This window comes from Nestor notabilis, unplaced genomic scaffold (assembly GCF_000696875.1).
Source record: "Nestor notabilis isolate BGI_N333 unplaced genomic scaffold, ASM69687v1 scaffold23579, whole genome shotgun sequence".
In the NCBI taxonomy this organism is placed as follows: Eukaryota; Metazoa; Chordata; class Aves; order Psittaciformes; family Psittacidae; genus Nestor; species Nestor notabilis.
Window position 1 is genome coordinate 37,887 of NW_009942709.1, and position 17,350 is coordinate 55,236.

Below are 17,350 nucleotides of genomic sequence, written 5' to 3' on the forward strand. Positions count from 1 at the left end.
TCTTGTCCTGAAATGTATGATACTGTGACTGTATTGGAATATGTCTTTATACAGATGTCTTGGTCACCAGCTCATTTTTATGACTCCCTTATTTACATATTTTTCATTAGATTTTTTGCATCAAGTGCCAATTTTATCAGCACTGGCTTGCGCCTTTATTTTCAGATCAATAAAGCCAAAGACCAATTCTTTTTGGAATTGCAGAAGAGCCCCCATGTGATTACAATTCCTAGTAAATAACTGCTGTTCTTGAGATCTTAGGTTAGCCAGTTTTTTATCTGTTTAACAGCTGCTTTATTCATATGGTATGGTGCTAATTTTAAAATCAGAATATGGTAAGTTAATTCTAACATCTTTCAGAATATCACACAGCAACATTTATCAACCTGACCTGTAATCTGATCAAAGAATTATATTTGCTTTCTTGACACAAAAGTCTCTTGCTAGACATTAATTATGTTCCTAGGCTTTTCATTATTTATAAGCTGGCTCTTGCAAACTTCGATTACTTCCACTTCTTAATCTTTTGTTTCCAGTGACTGCAGTTTCCTTAGGTCAAGGACAATACTGTAAATCATGATGTTTAGGCTGAGCAGAGCTGCAGAAGGGGAGAGTAAGCTTGTTGGGGCAGTAGAGAAATGAAGGAGAAAAGACCAAGAAACGCAGATGCCCCCTACATCTGGCACACGTCTGCCACGTGTCAGAGTATACACACTGTCCCCACATAATATGCTTTCTCCTCCATTAGATGAATAGCCAGAGGGGAAAGAAAGAAGTAATTAACAAAACCCATATAAGGTGCATTTGAATGTAGACAATGCAGTCATATTCTGAGTGGTGATACCCAGAAGTGAAAGACCCCAATTAAAACAAACATGCTGCCTTTCGCTAGTGTGGGATAGAGGGGATGGGAATGGAGTGCTGTGGAGAACCTAACATCTCCAGCTGGTGATGGGAGGGGGACTCTGCAGCTCCCTCAAGGGGAGCCCAAGGCAGGTAAGGGTCAGGGTGAAATGGGTATGTCTGAGGCATGGACGCTCTGCATAGACTGTGGTTTGATATGCTCACCACTCTACCATGAAGGTGCTGTAGCTGATCACTGGCTGCTGTCTTCAGGGACAAAATCTTCCATTCCAATGCATTTGCACACACTTTCCTGCGCTTGCAGTCTGCTTATGTGCTGTTGGACCTTAACTGTTGGTGAGAGGCTTAAATTATAGTCTTAACTTTTGAGCAGGTCTTCAAATAATGAGCTAAATCTGTCCCTTGTAGCTCTTAATTTCACTAAATTAACTGGCATGTTCAGAGAGAACTGGGGCCATCATTCTTACTGTAGCTATCCGGGAAAAGTGAGGAATAAAGTTTGCATTCTAAATATTGTTGCCCCAACTACAGGTTTCTAAGGTTTATGAGCTTTGTGTTTTACTTTGTCTAAGAGTGCTGACATACTAGAATAGGTATGGGGTTTTAGCATGTCAGGGGTTTTGTGTATGTATTCTGTGTGAGCAATAAAATATCTAAAATGCTCAAGGAGGTATTTAGAGAGTTAAAAGATGAGCAGACTTCATGCATATACAATTAAGCATATTATCTCCCTCTGCAGGTTATAATTAAAAGAGAAAAAAGAAACCTTTAAAAACACCCAAACACCGTAGGTATCTCAGTACTAATAAAAGTGCAACAAGGAACATTCCAGAATGGCAGATAAAAGAAGGAACAAAGATAGTTTGGGCCAATGCAGTTTACAAGTTAATAATAGGTAACATATGATGCAAGTAGAATGCTGAGAAGTAAAAGGGCCGCACCCGATGACAGCTACCATGCTATTGCCCTTTCCAGCCTTCAAACACATTTCTTCCTTATTAATTCAAAGTTTGCATTTGTGATTTGGTGTTGGCTGGTAAACACAGGATTTTGTTAAGAAGATTGCATAATTTTAATGAAAATATGACCTAGTTACTTAGTATTCCACTCTGAGGAACTAAATCTAACATGTCAAAGATGAGTGATGAAGGTGATTGTCTGAGAAACTGCTGATGGAAAACTGCAGCAAGTTTGACAAGATGAAATCTCTAGGGTATAGCAGAAACTGTTGCATATGCAAAAGTTACCCTCAAATGAGAGAAACAAGATCTATAGAGGACAAAGTATGGAAAACATATGCTTTGATAAAAGCTCTAACGTGATTTCTTTTACAAGCAGATTAAGAATGCAGTCAAGACAGATGAGCCTGTTTGTTGGGAAATGACAAATTTGACAGTCCACATATAAGCAGGACAAAGGCAGTGAATTAAAATACTAAATTTCTAAGTAAACTACTTGGAACAAGAAAACAATCTCACTTCAGGTCAATTCTCTGCACTACTGATTACTAGTTTAACAACATTTCATTACTTGAATGGATCACAAGTTTGGAAAAAAAGCAGCTTATGATAAAATTAAACAAAACATGAAATATACCAAGACAACAGATAGTAATTTTATACTCTGCTTCTTTTTCAAGTTGGCTGATTCAACTTCACTTTTTTTTTATTTTGAGATACTAGTCATTTTGCAAAATAGTATGGAGCCTCAGCTGACTGAACTTATACTGAATTAAAAATGTGGAGTTTTGCCTCTGCAGTTATTCTAGTGAAAGATAAACAGAAAGTAGACTACATGAAGTAGCTATGTTACGTACTAAATTTGTAACTGCTTTTACGGAAAGCCACAGCACTTAAATTCTGTGACTGTCTACTTGATTTACACATATCTCGGTTGAGCACAAACTTCCTGGCATTTAGATCTATTAGGCTGAGGAACAGCATCCTAAAAAGGGGTTAGAGGTACTTAAAGATAAGCTGATCAAAAGCATGTGAAAACACACTGTCCATCGCAAGTGGATGATATTATGCAATAGACCTTTTCCATTACTAAGATGTATAAATCTATTGCACAGGCAGGAAAAATATCATGCATTACAACTAGGGTTAGGCTTTCCAAAGGGGAAAAAAAATCTTGTTTATAATGTAGAGATGGCAGGGAAGTAAAGGACACTTTTTTCCTAATCAAAACACAGGAATGGATCATGATAACTGGGTTGTGTTTCTATTTTCTCCAAAAAAACCCTCCATGCATAATCTCAGGAAAGACATTTGGAACTTTAGTGTCTCATTTTTCTAATTTCAAGTGAGGCTATTATTTTCCATTAATTTCCAGATCTTCCATCTGACAGAAATGTTTTGAAGTCCAGGACTAAAAATAGCTGTGGAAGAGGAGAAAATTATTTTCAACTCGAAGTTAGTCCACCAAACATCTCTCTCTTCCCCCTGCCAGTGGAATTGGCTGAACTTGAAATCTTTTGGTTAATAAGAAGCGGGTCAGAAGGTGTATAGTGACCTGATCTATGCAATATGCAATGCATGTTTGTACATACATATGCATACATGCATATATAATGTATGTTTGTACATATATATGCATACATGCATATGTAAAACCCATACAACTCTCAGTAATGATTTCCACAAGGTCCTGTCTTATATAATATATGACAGTGGAATTGGGCACATCTAGAAACTTTCAGCCCGGTGCCTTTTCTATTAGTGTTCCCTTTCCAGCAGGAAAAAGTCCTTGGCCCACAGTGCTGTCCCACCTGTGGAGATAAACTGCTAATGAAAGCTGGTCTAATGATTCCTTCCTGTATTCCTTAGCCATTTTCCAGTTCTGGGGACTCCTGGTTTACCAAAAGACCTTGAGAATAAATGTATTACAAGGAGAGGGAGCCACTAGAAGTTTCAATTTGAGAACTAGAGGAATGGAAAAAAGATGATGCTATAAATCGTAGTTTGAAGTCTTTCTCTCTGTACAGGAGGGTCACAGTTCACTGCAGTATTAATGTTTGAGACACTGGCAGATTTATTTTCATAACGTTAATTTGGAAGCTGTGTGCAGACTTGGTTGGATGATTTTTTTTTAACTAATGATCCTGAAAATATCCCTTAAATAGTTCTTCCAGAATGTGAACAGATAACCACTGGGGCAATTCCTACTTGCCTTTTTATTGTTAATAAATCTACCAAATCCTCTTACCTGTGTTGCAGATGCAAGTTCTAATTCTGATGTTGAATCAGATTCCAAGGCACTCTTGACATTAGTCAGCTCAGACTGTGATCTGTTTTCTGTGGACCTAGAAACAATGCATTTACATACTTAACACTGCATAGTAAGACATGTCTTTCAGGTTCATAAGCACAAACTGATTAAGTAGGTTATTTCTTTTAACTGAACTGTTTTATTTGCAGTTACCAGAAGTGCCTGGGCCCTTCTCAGTGTTCCCACTCTTAGACTTTTCAGTCGCATGCGACAATAGCTAATACAACAGAACAGTGTCAGGCCTCATTCACCAGTGGAGTCCATGGTATATGTTGGTACGAAACTAGTATGATGGGATGAAGAGTTTGCCTCTAATGCTATGCTTCTATTTCATAGCCAGGCAGAATGAGGTTAGGCAATGACACAAGACTGTATCTGCAGTCAGTATCTAAGAATCAACAACCACATCACAAAACTTCACCTTGGCATATATGCATTTTTGTGCTGCAATATCCTATTAGTCTTTCTTCCTAGAAAACGAAACCCTGATTACCACAATCAAGTTCACTGAGCAAAGCTTGTGTAATGCTTTAAGTTAATGTAACACCCAGATAAAGGGCAGGTTAAGATACAGGATAAGCATCATTTGGTTAGAAAACTGCTTCTAGTGTATGAAAATGCTAATTATGGTGATGCATAATGTAGTGAATGAGTGTTGCTTACGTATCACGAAGGCAGCAGAACTAATCTACATGAAATGTTTGCAAAGGCAAAGTCCAATTCTTCCTTCATTTACATCCCCTAAATTTTAGTTGAACTGCATGGAAGAGGTAGTACTTGGCTTGGAGACTTTATCTTGCTTCTTCCATTTATACATAGAAATTTAGCAAAACCAAAATACAGTAGATATCCAGTGACTGTCCTATCACTGCCAAGTATCCTTTTTTACTCATTTTACTCATGTTTGTAGCTGGTTTTTGGATCACTGCATGCCTCTCTAGAATTCTCACCACCATTTATTTACTAATTGCACCTGCTGCTTTTCACAACATTGAAAATTGCTGGCAAAATGTAATTTTATAGCACACTTTTTTATGATACATTGCCCAAAATATCTGCTTGAACATGTTTAATGTAGTCACAACAGACTCAATAATACGACTTGTCATCAAGCGAGCATTTCTGTGAAATATTCTGGAAATATTTTTGTAAGGAAAGCAAAAATTTGTACCATAAAAGCTCTTTTGATGGAGCTCTAGATGATGATGATGTTCGCTCTGTAGAAGGGTGGGCTTTGCTACTCCTGTCTCCATGAAAACTGACATCATCCCATTTCTCTAGCTGTGTCTGAATATCAACTGAAAAATAAGAAAAGAAAATACATTTTTTTTAAAGAAACTACTGAAGAAAATTTTATCTCTTCTGTTAAGAGGTTATAGAGAAAATGATGCCACCAAGGACTATATTTTAGTTAAGGTCCAATAAACAGACAAATTGTGCACCTTTGTAGCTGATATTCTATGATAGTATTTTGGAATTCACAACATTTTTTTTGTTAGTATTCATGGTCAGGATGTCAGTGAGACTCTTTGATTTAAAATCAGTGATTTGTATGTAATTTAGATCTGTTGATAAAGTAATACTTTTTGATAGTTTTGTATATTTTTAATTTCCTAGTTATAGTCAAATTGTAAAAATAAAACTTTTTAGTGATTACCATTTAAAAATGACTGTGTAGGCAACTGGTATTATTCAGTCATATGTCAGACTTGCTTTGCAAAAATCAGATGTTCACCTCCTGTTATGAAGATAAAGTTCTTTAAAAGAATTTCTGTGCTGATGAATGGAAATTTGCTACCTTGGTATAAATTACATTTACCTTGCAAATTTCTCAGCTCTGGTGCAAGTAATTTTGTTTGGATGAAATGAAATTAAATTCACCTTTTCCAAATCTTATCTATAGATCATGCTTGGCAGGAATTGAGTTGTGTTTGGGATTTTTTTTTTTTAGCCTGTATAAATATAGCTCTCTATCAAGAAGGGATTTCTTTTTTTTTTTTTTTTCTTGTATGCACAGACTTACAAATCTATGTATTAGTAGTATTTACAAATATAATGTGTATTTCTGACATCTGCAGTTCTGAAAAGGACATTCATGGGCTGGATGATTTGTGTCCTTTACCAATTTCTCATCAATCCCCTATAGAATTTTCTACCATTTTACCCTAAATTATTTTTTGAAAGAAATTCGCACATTTAATGACAACATCATAGGTAGAATGGCAAAAGCAAAATGTGTTTCAAGTTTAAAGTGTTTCAAGTAGTTTATAATGTGGAACAAAGGTAACCCTCTCTGGTGCAACAAAAATTCTGGTCTTGCTCATTATCTTGTGATAGTAGCAAGAAAAAACTTGTGCTAAGCAGGGCTATCTAGCACTCATAAAATAGCTACACTCTTACCTAAATCTAGTGAAGACTTGTCTGAAACTCTGACAGTCTGGGCTTTCTGCTCAGTATCCACGCTTATAAGGTCAGAATTGTCTGTCTTCTTTCTGTGGATTGAAGCTTTTAAGCCTTCACTTCTTGATGTATTCTCTGATTTCTTTGCTTTGTTTTGGCTTTGTAAGACAGGTTCACTAAGATCCAAGAGATCCAGACCTGTTGATAATACTTGGAGACAAAATGTTAGAATTCAATGTTGTTTTATTTCAAATTGCTCACTTAAAAAAACTTGGTTTAATTGGAAACAAATATGAATGTGTTTGCATTTGACTAGAGCAAATGTGTATTTCCTGGCTAAAGATGATGATCAGTATATTCGAATACGATTATCAGGGATTTCAGGTGCTTAACGGGATGCAGTTTAAACAAGCTTAATTTGCATAAAAGGCTTTTCCTCTGAAAATCTTAAAGACATCTCAGGTCTGATGTTGTGAGAATTCCCTGTACAACTGAGCTTTTAGATAAGATTTGGTTTAATCCTGTGCTTTATCAAGTAGTGGTAACAGCGGCTTACGGCACTACTGTTGTGCCACATACCATTATGGGAAAACCTGAAGAGCAGACAGTTTCTAGGGTGGATTTCTTGGGTCATAAAGGACTAACGGCACTTTTAGTAATGGTTTCTACTGTTGTTGCTGTTTGTCTTTTGGGGTATAAATATAGAATATAGTTATAAATTCTACTGCTATTCCTATTAAGGACTGTACCAGTATGAAAGGCATGTTCGGTCTCAGTTCTTCAGTTGAAAGTTGCTTAAAAAGTAACATTTAAAATTCTTTAGCACATAAAAGATAAAAATCCTCCTTCTTTATCATTGTTTTATAGGGCAGGCGTTGTTGACAGATCAATTTGTATTATCTCTTGCCGTACTTTATCTGTGTTCTTGGAAAACCAGTGAATTTCATCAATCTTCATAGAATAAGAAATTTTTATTTTGCTATTAAATAATTGCAATTATCCCCCCCAATGTGATAAATATTCAAGGCAGATATAATATCTATGGATAGTTTTTACAAGCACCACTCTTAACCTGAAATATTTCTATTGATCCTTGTAATATCTTTAGCTATCTATATACAAAAGGAAAAAATATTACTTACTATTGTTATTTAATTTAGTGTTCTGGATTTTGCTATTGAACTTGCATATTGCTTTAGACATATATTAAGTAGATGTGAAGATAATCACCCAGCTGTCAGTTACTCATTTAATAATTTGAATGTATATAGATTTTAATTAAATGGCTTCTAACCAGCCAAGTCACTTAATGAGACAGCAATAGAACATAGTAGTGCTACACTGATTTTATTGTATCTTAGTTGATCTGCCCAACCACTTTGATTTCCTTTGCACAAAGGAAAACCCTATACCAAATAGGATGAGGGCAATTCCAAAGGACAATATACTTCAAATATAATTCAGTATAATTCAAAAAGCTTTCAGGAATCACTCTTATTTTTTATTATGTGCTCACATCGCATTATCACTATATCGCACTGTCTTATTATCTCATTGCACACAAAGGAGCTAAGAAATGTGTTAGATCCTTTCGTTAATAAAGTGACCAAACAGCCTGGATAAACTGTTTTGATATCTCTTCCCTTCTCTCTGACATCCCATCCAAGTTTTTATTACAGAAAATCTTTCTAGAAGTAATGGGTTTAGATAAAGCCAGACCAAATGTGGCTTCCTGTAGATGAAAATTTTGCAAAAACAGATTGAGATTTGGTCAAACTGGTAAGTACTTCCTGTTGAATTTAAACAAGTTCACTTTAGTTCAACACCAGAGGTCTGTCAGAATATATGTGATTTGGATCACATCAGATTTGTCCTCAAATGTAACGAAGAAAGGTTTTTCTAGTAATAGATGAAGCAATTATAATTTAATACCAGCTTGTAATTTTGTGCAAATAGTAACAAATCAAGAAATCACTTGACAAAAATGTACCATAATTAAGATAAAATTAAAACTATTTCTCTCTAGTGAGGGATAGTAAAGAATTTTGATTACCTGCAGTATTTGATGTTACAGGCCTTGCAACAGCTTCTGGTTTAGTTTCACAGAGAAAGTCATCAATGGAGGGGCTCAGAAGCGGTCTGCTTTCTTGTTGCTCATTCACCAGCTACCAACAAAAAACCCCAGGGTAACAGAGTAGTGTTGGCATGCAGAATTTAAAGAAATAGAACATATTCTTACAATACCATGTGCTTTATTTTTGATTGTGAGAGGGTAAGATACTGCAATTAGAAGATATACATACAGCTCTGGGCTTAAAATAACAAACTGTAGTCACTCTTTTGGGGGAAAATTATATTCCAGTTTTCCAAATTGCACAAAAATAAAGCAGCAAGGTGATTTTCCCATAGTAATTATTGCATACTATTGCTTATAGGGCTAAATTATACAAGGCCTGGTGTAACTCCCTTCAGTTCAATGGGTGAAGTTAGCCTTCACCATGAGACTAAGCAGAGGTTTTTTAGTATTTGGAAGTGGTCTTTTTTTTTTACAGGTAACATGCCTCCGTAGAACTTCCACAATACCATTTCATTAACAAATATGCATTAGCCCATTAAACAATAACCTGCTGAAACACAAAACACTTCTCTGCAATACAAAGACATTATGAATGACTGTGGATGGAGCTTGGTGAATGTATGAACTTCCTGCATGAGTTTTGACTATACGAATGTCACTGAAATCTGGGAAATAAACTCTCTAACAGAATGACAGGTTAGATGAAGACTCATAATACAGTTCTTATTTGTGCAAATGCATTAGTTTTCTGCTGTCTAAAAGAAATCGCTGTATTACAGGCTATTTCATGTACTGGGGATTAAAAAGACAAACCAGAAAAACAGTCTCAGAAGTAAAAGTCTACTGTCTGCAATCTAGCTCTGATTGGAGGATCAAGACCTAAGTTGAGCTGGGTGGGTGTCTGATGGTGTGGCCTGTGTTTACTTTATCTTTAATAATGTGAAAACATGTTTTCCTTCTGTCTGTTGCTTTCCCCTGGAGTTATGTCAGCTTTACTTTTATCCTCCCTGCTCGCCTTCTTTTCGTTCTGTTCTCACTCTTTTCCCACCGTTGAATTTTCAAAATGTTCTCTCAGATGTATTTGAACTTTTAAATTTAGGACGCTGAGATGGAATAAAACTTAAAAAATGTATTTACTTATTCTCATCTTATATATGTCAATTACTGGCATTTAGCTACTCCAGTAGTAGGATTGCCTCTAAAATTATTACAGCCAAACAGTTCAGATGCTTAGATTCACTGTTGTTTAGTACCTGATTTATGTACCAGAGCTACTGAAATAAAAAGTCCATTATTTTGACGGATCAAACATTTAGGCTGGTACCTAATGCTGACTGATTGTATAATATGTGCAGTAATTAATTTGCCCAGGACCTTACAGTTTTGCACTGACATACCAATTTACATGAGTGGCAGGAAGACAAATGTGTGACTGCCTGCCCAACTGTGTGTAGCAGAACATGCAAATGTGGGCACTGAATTTAGAAATCTAGCAATGATACTGTCCCAAACTCTAATTCTTCATATGCTAAACTCAGACTGCAGGTGCATCTTACAGGTGACTTAATGACGTGGGGTTTTAACTCTCTGAACTGATCGTCCAGGTTGTGGTCTCATTCAACACTTAGAAGTTACTTGCTTAATTGGGTAAATCTCAACACTTGATAAGAAATTGCGTTTATGCCAGCTGCACACCTATGATTTCCATTAAAGGTGGCTCTACAGTACCCACATTATCTCCAGGTCTAAGCTTTACCTAATGCTGATATTTAAGACTTAACAGGACCTTATTTTCTATTTATGATTTGGTGACAGTTCTTTCTCATTTCTACTGGGGGAAAAGATGAAGATGGATGCCTAGTTAATTCTTTTCCAAATTACTTTTAATATTTCAAAAGTTTCATTATGATCAAATCCAGATATCATCAAAGAAAATGAATAAATTTTTTTGTTTTGCATTTACTCATCCCATTCTAGGAGCTAGCATTAATAACAGCTGTGGCACTTTTGCAACTCTTTGCAAGTTTGGGTGAACACAGCATCCAGTAGAAAGATTGTCAAAGCCTCTGGATCAGCTGGATATTCAACAACCTATTCTCTGATACAACAACATTGTAAAGAAAAGCCCTGTTTGGAAAGGGGACAGGGGGATAGGAGGGAAGAAAGAAGAGGTTCTATAGGAATCATTCTAAATGTAAAAACTTAATAGGAAATATCATGTTTCTGTAAGAAACTCTCTATAAGAGTAGGGTACATTGCCACATAAGATTTGAATGCTTATCAAGTTTCCCATTACATTCTGTAGAATTTTTTTTTAATAGGAAAGAATGGAGAAAAGAGGGAATAAAGAAGTATTATAAGAACCATGACAGCCAAGATCATTCACTGAAGACAGTGAAGAACATAAAATCTGAAGACCAAATGGAAAGGCAATAATGCTAAGAATCAGAGTTAAACAGGGGAAAGAGCCTACAATCAACAAAGATCTAAATTTCTCCAAGGTTCAACTGAAGAATGAAGTAGCAGATGTCTAGCAAATATTTTTTCTTTTCAAAGCTGGTTATCGTATCTCTAGAAATTTCTTTATTATGTTGTTTATAGAAAGAAGACATGCTTGGCAACATGCCTTCATTGTTTTGATATCAGCAGTGTATTCTTTAAAGTCCCTTGATAAAATTCTACCAGCAAACAGAAAGAAGATTAGTAGTAATATATTTTTCATCTATTTTACCAGAAACACCAATAAGCTTTTGCTAAGTGGTGTGTTCTTTTTGCTGCTTTTGGTTTGTGAACATATACACCAAATTCCTCAGACATAGGCCACTTACATGACCAAGCAAATAACACATTTTACATTTTACTCTTTATGTGTATATAAAGGAAGAGAAGTTAGATGACATTGCAGGAGGAAAGTTATTTCAACTATAGGGAAAGGTTGGCACAACAGAAAGATCTAAACTGGGCATGAACAGATCTGGTCTGTGAATTAATCTTTCTCACTATCACAGCATTGAAGTGTATGAACAGTATTTTCTTTAGGGTAGGGGACAAAAAGCCTAGCTACTTAAAATGGCTTTTGACAAGCTTTCTACATGGCTGTTTACGATGTGGTTGCTTTTGAGAAGTGGACTGTGGCGCAGCGGATCCCTGCTAGTCCTGTGTCCTATGCTTCTACAACTAAGGACTGGAAATTGCAGGAGTGTCTTATTAAAAGGCAAAAAATAATCTGCTTTCAAATACATGATCAAGTCTGTTAATTCTCAATAAATACAAACTACATATAAATAGCAATAGAATGTATTAGAAAAATATGATTTTGGCCTGAAGCATATATTTAATGATGAATCAAACCTTAACAGGTTAAAGAGTGCCATGAGCTGATAATTCTTCTGCAGGTAAGCAGGCAGTGGGATGGGTTTCTGACATTACTGTGTTTGCAATAATACTTGGTAAGCCCTCTGCCTCACATTTGGAATTTCATTTTGCTGCCTCATATATTGTACCAAATTTATCCCTAGTTTAACTCTGCTCAAGTTATTAGAGTTATATCAGGCATGAATTTGGAGTAGTACTATGAAACATTCATGAGATGAAAACTATTATCTATATTAAAGTAATAATTTATGGTTCTCAAGCACCTTTCAGGGTGAAAATCACAGAATGCTTTAAAACATTCATGAATCAAGCTTGGCACCACCACAGAGCTGAGAAGTATTATCTCTACACTGCAGACAAAAGAAGCAAAGTGAAATTAAGAAAGCCACCCAACACCAACCAGTGCTGGAGGAAGCAGCAAGAGCCAGTATTTATGTGTGCAATATTTGTACACACGCCAAGTGGTATAGACTCAGCCCGTGAAACTGTCGATTTCTGAGTACTAATTTAGCCAGTGAGTGCCATAAATTCTCAAAACGCCTCTAAGAACTTAGTTTTTCTTTATAAAATTCATTTTAATTAAAGGAAAAGCCCACACACTCTGTCAACAGTGCTATTCCCTACTATCAATACATCTGAATAGATTCAATCGTAGTACAAAACACCCATTCTAAATTCAAATGAATTTTTTGTGACTGACTCCTGCTGTTGGACAGCAGCACAACAGAAAAAGGGCTTTGTCTCACCCCAGTGCTGCTACTGGAATTTTTTGTTCCAAAAAGCATATATTTGGTGCTTTGGGAGAATCAAAAGTGTTGTCTGGTGGCTGTTATCAGCCTCGCTGCTTTAATACAACCAAAGCAGGAATTACTTAGCAGAGATCTGAGACAAGGCACAGGGTCTGGGTCAGGCAGTGGTGACTGCTGTGCCCGAGACCATGCCTGCCAAATCTCCCCTCAGCACAGGCTGGCAGCCCTGGGAATCACCTGCTCTTTATTTTCTGTGCCCTGTCACTGGCTGTACCCTCAGCTGTCTGCATTTATTCAGCTGATGTATTTTATTGCCTGCAGCTGCCTCAGGTGTTGAATTCACCTTACCCCAGTGCCCGGATTTGGCTACTGGTTTTCACGGTGACCTCAAAGCTGCTGCGAGATGAGGAAGTAGCAGCTTATGGCAACTTTCTCTGTGGGTGATCCTCAGTCCTGAAGGGTAGGTGGGAGCCCAATGAATGGTGCTGGTTTGAGGTCAAAAAGTAAGAAACCCTAGGTGGGCTTAGATAGGGGTGTGCTGAGGGAGGGGGGAGGCATTGCTGTGGGAGAGGTGCACCGCTGGCTCCCTGAGAGGGAGCAGTGGCCATGAGAGGGATTTTTTTCCTCCTAGGAAGTGTCTAGCCTGGTCTTAGGCTCCCGCATCACCCACACAGGGCCTCTTCCTCTATCCTGTAGTGACCCCTCAAACCTCCCAGGCCTTGTTTTCTCCCCTTGTCATCCCAGAAGATCCCTGCCTCTCTGCTCAGGCCTGGCACTGCCCTAGGGAGTCTGCACAGGGCACAGAGGGCACCCAGCTGCTGCCATGGTGGCGGTTCTGATATCCTGTAGAAACTTGTTTCCTGCTCATCCTCAGGGTCTTTGGCTTATGGTTTTAATGCTGGTGCTTCTTGCAATGCAGATGGCAGTGGCGTGTTTTTCTATGCTAGAGACAGTGTGAGGATATGTATGTATACAGCAAGTACTGCGGGTCTGGTTTTGCTTTGTTCCTAGTCTACTCCTTGTGTTGTAGAAAGAGAGTTACGAAACACCTCAGGAGTAGCCTGGTTCAAACTAAATGAAAAGAAAAAAGGGCAGGTGGGCAGTTGACAGGGCTCTGCTGTGAAAAGTTTCCACAGATCAGCTTAGTCTGGCCTTAAGGTAGAGGAGGCTGGAGCAGAGCTGGTGCTCAGGGGAGCTGTTGACAGCACCAGCTTCTTACCTCATGTCACACTTGCAGTTGATAACATTCATCTGCACAAACTGCCCTGCTCGTGGCTACAAGTGCCTTGTCTGCTTTCTCTTCAGACAGTGCTGGGCTTATGCTGCAGAAGTGCTGGATTGCGCTGAGGCTGTCAGTAAGGTACGATCCTGATATCCCATTTTGTACATTCTTACTGCCTGCCTGGTCTTGATCTGTTTGTACTGTACAATTCATGCTGTTTTCTTTTCCTTAATGTCAGTGGGGCATAACACAATGCTAGCCTTGAAGATAAATTTTTTGGAATCTAAATTGGGGGTTGCAGTCAGGCACAAGCAGCTAATTAAAACCTATGTTTTGAGCACATAGTGAACTAGTTCTCTTAATTTAAGTGCCTAAATTCCCTCCATGTTAAATAGGAAAAGTGCCCAGAAAAGCAACTCCAGAGGGAGACCCTGCTTAATTTGGCTGTCTCTCAGGAGGATCTCAAAGGCACCTAGCTTTCCCAAAAAGATACAGAATTTATTTTAGAAGGACTGATTCAAGAGACACCTAAAACGTAGATGTGACTTGCTACCCAAGTTAGTTGGATTGCATTCTAACCATTTGGTCACCTGAGGCTGAATGAATTTAGGAAGCTCCAAATGACTAATGAGTAGTCCCCTGCACAGCTCAGCAGTAAAGCTGTTCCTGGACACTTCCACCTTCTGCTGTACTGCCTGCTCAGTGCACTGGTGAGAGTGTGGTTGGTTGGGCTGCTGACTGAAATCATCTGGCCTAGCAAGCTCAGCGTGTGGTAATGGACAGGGGAGAAAGAAGGAACCTTTTAATTCAGATTTTCCATTGGGGAAATTGTATTTTAGAACTTTACTCTGGAAAACTTGTCTGCTATTTCGGCGAGACTGCACAAATAAGAGAATGAGATTAATTCAGTAGTTTGTAAGTGTTAGACTGTTTTAACTTAACCCGAGGCACCTACTAAGGCATCAACTAACTTCAGTCACTAAATATTTGTATGATAAATAGCAATGGTTTCTTGATAGATGGGTTCTCTGTACGCATCTGGTACATGGCGATCTTTGGTGGCACTCACTACAATAAGAGGAAATAAGCGAATTAATTTCCACTAACTGGCTATTTTGAAAAACTGATAAATGTGAACCACAACTAGAAATTGAGGTTATTGTTCTCTAGAGCTTAACTGAAGTACTGCTCTGACAGTTATGTCTGCAGATCATTATCACGGCAGGGTAAGAACTGCAAGACCTCTTCTGCTTGCTGAGGGAGGTTTGGAAGGGCAACTCCTGACAAAATCCACTAGTCTCATGCTTAAAGTCCAAATTGCATGATTCGCCCACTTTTCTAGCATGTTTATAAACATTTTAGAATCGAAATTACCACCTCATGCACTTTATTTACCATTGTATAGTAAGTGCGATCGCTACTTGGCTTTTTCTATCATCCTTGTGGCAGGGTGATAGTAGCTTTTTCTCTGTCACTCTAGTGCGAATTTATGTCCCCAAAAAGCCGATATGCCAGCAAAATATTTGTTTTACACAAGAACGGAGAATCAATTCACATGGCACACAGTATAACTGGCTTCCACCTAATGTGAATTACAGGAAGCTCTAAAGCTGAGACAAACTCATTTCACCCTCCTGCAAAGAGTACTTTGGTGTTGATGCCTCTCTTCAGACTAGTGTCACTCAGCAGGCAATAACTGGCACTCTGTTGCTATGTAGTAGGAAGTGTGTGGAGTGGCCTGTGAATCAGAGGTGACAATATCTTACCTGAAATCACACAAGCCAAGTGACCTCCGTGGGGCTTAATGCAAACAAGTGACAGAGGGCTTGTGTGAAAGTCAGAGAAGCTGTGGGAGGATTACTGTATACACTGTATTGGATATTTAAACTGATGTGCTAGCTGTGTTGTTTAAAACCTGTGTTTGATGTCTGAATTGGTAATTGGTAACATGCTTGTGTTGCATCTTCATAAATAGCAGTTGCATTGCTTGGTGATAATTCTTGCTGTGATTGCAGTCACAGTAGCATTCTGTCTGTGTTTATAAGTGCTGACCTATGTGAGTTACGATGTATTGTTGCAAGATAAAACGAAATATCTCCCAGTTCACCATTTCTTTCCCTCTGGTCCTCTTGGTCTGGCTGAAGGAAAATAAACATGGGCGTTGTACCTGGCTCTTGCATTTTGGCCTTGTTCCAGCAAAGCACTTAAGAATGTTCTGCAAAACTCAAGGTTAAGCATGTGCCTAACTGTTTTGCTGGATCAGAGCCATGGGGGAAGGGGAGGAAAGTTACTCTTGTTATATTTCAACTGTGACTGACAATCTGGACTTTGCTACGCTCATAAAAATGTGATTAAGTCTCTTGCATTAATATCTGCATGCTCTATGCACTTTTTAAGTAAAGGAAGCTATTTATTCAAATGGAGTGTATTCACTTCCTGGGTGTTAGATGATTTTATTTATTTTCCGTCACTTGGCTATGAATTGTCTTTGTGGTGTTAACCTGTGATTTGTGGTTTAGCCTCCCTCCTTCCTTGTATCGCTGTCTGAATTGGAGAACTACTCTACAGTGGTGATTGAATACAAAATTAAGAATTAAATCATCACAAACGCTTAGAAATCCTTGAATATAGTCACTAAAAAGTTACAGAATATTCCTTTAAAAATTATTTATCTAATGTTAGTTTATGGAAGTACCTAGTCTCTACTCCTAAAATAGCCTGCTAGTTAACTGGGGATTAACAGATTTGACATGTAAGCTAAATAAATGCAGGTTGGAATAGTGGAACAGGAAGGCTACAAAATCAAAAGTTATCTGTTGAGAAAGCCCTGAAGAAATCTGTACTGTGGAAGGAGGCATAAGTATCATGATAGTATCTACAGGGAACAAATGCTAACTTGTGATGCTAGATTCTGGTTTCTGTAGCATTCACTGAAATTACTTTGTGTGGCAGCTCCAGCTGAACAGGAAGTCTGACTTCGAGAACCACGGTTAATCATAGAATGGTTACGGTTGGAAAGGACCTTAAGATCATCTAGTTCCAAACCCCCTGCCATGAGCAGGGACACCACACACTAAACTAGGTCGCCCAAGGCTCTGTCCAACCTGGCCTTGAACACTGCCAGGGATGGAGCATTCACAACTTCCTTGGGTTCTCAAATGATTTTAAATAAGGCGCAGAGGACAGAAACTAGAAGAGTTCTGTTTCACTCACAATGCAGGTATATTTCTTGTCTTGCATCTCTGGGGGCAACTATGATGATTGCTTACAAAATATTGGAGAATTAATGTTGTTCATTAGCTGAAAGTAGATTGACAGCATATAGAACTGAGCCGCAGGTGCAAGTTCTTTGTGAATCACCAGTGATCCATCGATAAGATCAAGATTTTCAGC

General features: G+C 38.0%; 1 protein-coding gene across 1 annotated transcript in view; it reads right to left on the reverse strand.

Annotated features, from left to right (window-relative positions):
- PEX5L (peroxisomal biogenesis factor 5-like) overlaps nucleotides 1-17,350 on the reverse strand; it is a gene marked incomplete at its 5' end in the record, with an annotated part of 37,537 nt that overhangs the window by 15,859 nt on the left and 4,328 nt on the right. Inside the window, 5 exons of the mRNA XM_010021535.1 lie at nucleotides 4,072-4,168; nucleotides 5,306-5,432; nucleotides 6,535-6,744; nucleotides 8,588-8,699; nucleotides 9,026-9,105. Of these exons, the coding sequence (XP_010019837.1) occupies nucleotides 4,072-4,168; nucleotides 5,306-5,432; nucleotides 6,535-6,744; nucleotides 8,588-8,699; nucleotides 9,026-9,105 (626 nt within the window). The remainder of the gene's footprint in view (nucleotides 1-4,071; nucleotides 4,169-5,305; nucleotides 5,433-6,534; nucleotides 6,745-8,587; nucleotides 8,700-9,025; nucleotides 9,106-17,350) is intronic.